General features: G+C 33.2%; 1 protein-coding gene across 1 annotated transcript; it reads left to right on the top strand.

The window, feature by feature from the left end:
* Window positions 1-1,711: 1,711 nt before the first annotated feature.
* On the top strand, window positions 1,712-3,745 carry svbp (small vasohibin binding protein). The gene is made up of 3 exons (XM_084100953.1): window positions 1,712-1,808; window positions 2,454-2,609; window positions 3,130-3,745. Exons 2-3 carry the CDS (start codon window positions 2,499-2,501, stop codon window positions 3,214-3,216), a joined length of 198 nt encoding a protein of 65 aa, XP_083957079.1. The 5' UTR covers window positions 1,712-1,808; window positions 2,454-2,498; the 3' UTR covers window positions 3,217-3,745.
* Window positions 3,746-4,239: the final 494 nt, after the last annotated feature.

Here is a 4,239-nt window from a genome sequence, read left to right as displayed (position 1 = left end):
CAGCACCTAAAAACCGTTTAACTGAGTTTAATAGTTTAATACAGTTCAATCGTTTCTTTATATATATATATATATTAATTGTAGGTTAACCCTTTCATGCATGAATTATGATAACCTCAGTCAGGATTTTTTTCCTATGTGTTTTTATTGCTCTTAGGGCATGAAAAACAAGAATTGATTTTTATTTTATTTTTTTACAAATTTTTCAAAGAGATCTTCAGATGTCCACTTGAGTGGACAGCATGCGGTTATGGTTTAAACTTAAGATATACTATATTAAATATAAGACAATAATCAAACAGATAAAGTATGTGAATTTAACAAACTAATCAATACAATTATATCAAATCATGTGAAAACTATAAAATATATACAAAAAATATAAATGCAAAATATTGCAAAGGCTTCATACAACTTCATACAAGTTGCACTTCGCGTATCTTTGATATCAGAACATGAGGACGTGATTCCATCAGAATTTTCTACAGCCTGTCAAGGTACAACTGTGGAAACCACTCAGATGCTCCCTCCAGTGCACCAGAGTATGGAGATTTACCCTTATTAGCTGATAATTCTGATTATGTTCAAGATGGACATGCACATTTCTATCATAGCCTTCCTCTGAGAAAACCTAGCAATATGTTTTTTTCAATCTCATCTGAAATGATCAGTGTTGGGGGTAATGCATTACAAGTAACATGCATAACGCATTCAGATTACTTTTTTGATGTTACAAGTAAAGTAATGTGTTACAAGTAACATGCATTACCTAATCAGATTACTTTTTTATCTAACAAGTAATTAACTACAAGTAATGTGCATTACCTAATCAGATTACTTTTTGATGTTATGAGTAAAGAAACGCATTACAAGTAACATGCATTACGTAATCAGATTACTTTTTGATGTTATGAGTAAAGAAACGCATTACAATAACGTGCATTACGAAATCAGATTACTTTTTGATCTAACAAGTAAAGTAATGCATTACAAGTGTCATACATTATGTAATCACATGACTTTTTTCGATGTCAATAAAAATTACATTCTAATAATACAAGTACATTTATTTACAGTAAAAAATGTCACTGCAGATTAAGTTTTTAAGTTTTAAATTTCAAAAACAATATTCACATTATAATTATGAATTGTAGCTGAAATATAGCAATTGATGCATGACGTCCACTACAGTGGACATGTGATTGATCAGAGATTTCTCTCAATCTAAAATCAAAACTTGGAAAATTTTACTGTGATATGACTCATTAGATATTGCTTGATGCTGCAATATTTTTTTTACCTACAAGAGTCTCCTAGGATAGAAGGAATGGGTGGATATTCCCGAGCAACTTGGCATGTCTGACTGACCCTTGGCCATCTTGGTTTGGAGGGGGAAAAAATCGAAACACAAAGGCTTGCCACTTGGTTGCAATTTATAGGATGATGCACCAGGGTCCAATGAAGAGGCTGATGTGCAACTTTGCCATAAAAACCCGTGCAAATTCAAGAAAATGAATTTTTTTAATAGCTGTCCACTGTAGTGACCACTATGCGTGAAAGGGTTAAATATTTGTTGACCTAACATATTTTATGCATAAAATAAAATAATGTACAACACACATTTGTGTAACTGGACGTTTGACTAAAGAACGTTTAGCTACTGAAACATAGCAAAGTCTATAACGGAACGTTAATAGGAACCTTGTAGCTGCTACATTTTCTAACCGGGTTTATTTACAAGTGACGCCAAACCTGCTAAACCAAACTAGCCTCATCTTTGTTGAACTGTTTTCGTTAAAAATCATAAGGTAAGATTTGCACAGACCTTTTATTTTCTTCCTTTGTTTCTATTTCTTATAGTTTTCATAGAAAAAGTTGGATCATAAACATAATGTCGTTTCACATTTTTGACATGACTTACTAGCAATGCTATTTGCTAGAAAGCTTATGGCTTATTATTCAAATGAAATGTATATTTATTGCACTTATTTTTTGATGATATTAACAATAATAATAATAATAACAATAAAAACCTTCCACACATGGTGTTATATAATAAGCTATACCAACGGTTTTCAAACCGGGAGTGTTAGGATTTTTTCGGAAGGAAATGTTCAGAGAAAAAGAATAATGAAATATAAACAAGTAAATGAGTAAGAGAATAAATAAATACTACATCTACAGTACTACAATACATAGAAAAATGTAATAATGTAACTTTAGACATAATTCCTATCCTAACTATATATAATAATATTATAAACAACATGTATATTAATTTATCACAGTCTAAATCTACACAAGAAACTATATAGATATCTTTTAAATTTTGTCCTTCTCATGAGGATCATCATATTTGGGGGTTTGTGGCAGATTGAAAACCCTTGATCTACACTATTAACTCGTGACGTGAGTAACAATCTGTTTTATTTACTTTTTTGTCTTTATTTCAGTGAAATAATCATCTTGACTCCAGATTGTGTCCATCTGCTTTAAAAATGGAGCCAGCATGTCGAAAAGACAAACAGAAACAGCAAACACCGACCCGTGGAGACAGAACGAAACAGAAATCAGCCCAGCAGGAGCTGAAGCAGAGACAGAGAGCAGAGGTGACAGTGACACTCCCTCTTCATACTCATATTCTGATGATTTTACATATACACAGATATGACTCATTTGTGCCTGGAACTGCCTTTTCTTATAGTAATTCATTACCAGCCAAAATGAAAATGCTCCTTTTGCTTCTATTTTGCAATGGTTATTATTATTATTACATTTAAGTGAAAGTTTAAACAGTTAAACTAAATATCAAAATGTCTTTGTATGTCGTTCTTTATAAAATAAGAGCTGAAGAAGAGGAACATGTTTTGAGAGTTTCAATAAGCATCATGTGCTTCAGTGTAACCTTCTGTTCAAAGTCACATGATCAGTATGATCAGTCACACATTTGCATTTAGTGACTGAAATAGTGCAGAATATTTCACATTGTCATTTTTTTTTTTTAAGTAAATTTTAAGTACCGTTCAAGTTTGGGATTAGTGCGAATTTATTTATTTCCCTGTATTTAAATTGCACATTTCAGACCAATTCATCTCAGTTAGTTTGTTCTCTGTTTCTGGTGTATTACAGATTTACGCCCTGAACAAAGTCATGACTGAACTTGAACAGCAGCAGTTCGAGGCCTTCTGCAAGCAGATGCAGTCACAAGCAGAATGAGAAGAACTCATGTCAAGGCAAACACTCACTGGTTAGGGTTACGTTACGATGTTACTACTGTATATACCCGCCATTTAAACCTAAATGTATCCGCTGGAGAATGCATGGCTGTATTGGTGCACAAACACAGTACTTGAATATGAGTGTACAATCACATCACAAACATTGGGTATTATGTACAAAACCAAAAATATCATCATATTTATCAGAGAACCACCCTTTGAAAAGACATTCACTTACTCTATGGCATGTTAATGCCATCTGTTCAGTTTCATCTTCACTCATTGTTAATTGTGATGTTTTATATGACATGCAATGTTTATTGTCCTGAACGAGTATTACAGTATGTATGAATGTACAAAGCTATTTTTCGGACAATTTGTGACCTATTGACGGAAGCAAAATAAGGTAGTTGTAATTTTTTTTAGTTTATCATTAATTTATTTGTGACATACTTTAATACTGGTTAATGTTCCTTTTACCACAAACAGTTTTTGTTTAAAATTGGTTATTAAAAATCTTATCTTGGAAAAAATATAAAATGATTTATAGCCTTATTTTCCTGCATCCCACAGTCAGTATACGCTGATAGAAGGGCTTTTGTCAAATAAGACGCCCTCTTGGTTTTTCAATGCAAAACATGTTACATTCTGACCTGATTTTAGATCATTTTAAGCTTTTCACACTACGCTTAACTCCTGGTTATCATCGTTCTAAACCCTGCTTTTAACCCCGGGTAAACCCGAGGTTTAGGAACGTACATTGTGAAACATCAGTTTATGAATGCCAAGGACTAATTGTTAACCTCGGCTATAGTATGAGAGTATGAGCAGTGTGAAACGTGAATAAAGATAACCCAGGATTCCGTTTCCGTTTAAGATAACCCAGGATACCTCCTCTTACCCAGGGTTAACTATTTCAAGTGTGAAAAGCCCTTTTTTGAGGAGACTGTAGAGCCAATGTGTGAAGCTTGACGCCCAGCTCCCGCTCACTGGATGGTAATGGGTGGAGCTAGACGGTCCA

The sequence above is a fragment of the Abramis brama genome (genome assembly GCF_963993115.1).
Source record: "Abramis brama genome assembly, chromosome: 23".
In the NCBI taxonomy this organism is placed as follows: domain Eukaryota; kingdom Metazoa; phylum Chordata; class Actinopteri; order Cypriniformes; family Leuciscidae; genus Abramis; species Abramis brama.
The sequence above is the reverse complement of the archived record's forward strand: the minus strand, read 5'-3'. Positions and strand labels throughout refer to the sequence as shown.

Bases quoted from the DNA above. Each gene is read 5' to 3' on its own strand.
- svbp (XM_084100953.1), top strand. From the start codon at position 2,499: ATGGAGCCAGCATGTCGAAAAGACAAACAGAAACAGCAAACACCGACC. The intron at 2,610-3,129 runs GTGACAGTGACA...GGTGTATTACAG, and splicing joins AGCAGAGACAGAGAGCAGAG to ATTTACGCCCTGAACAAAGT.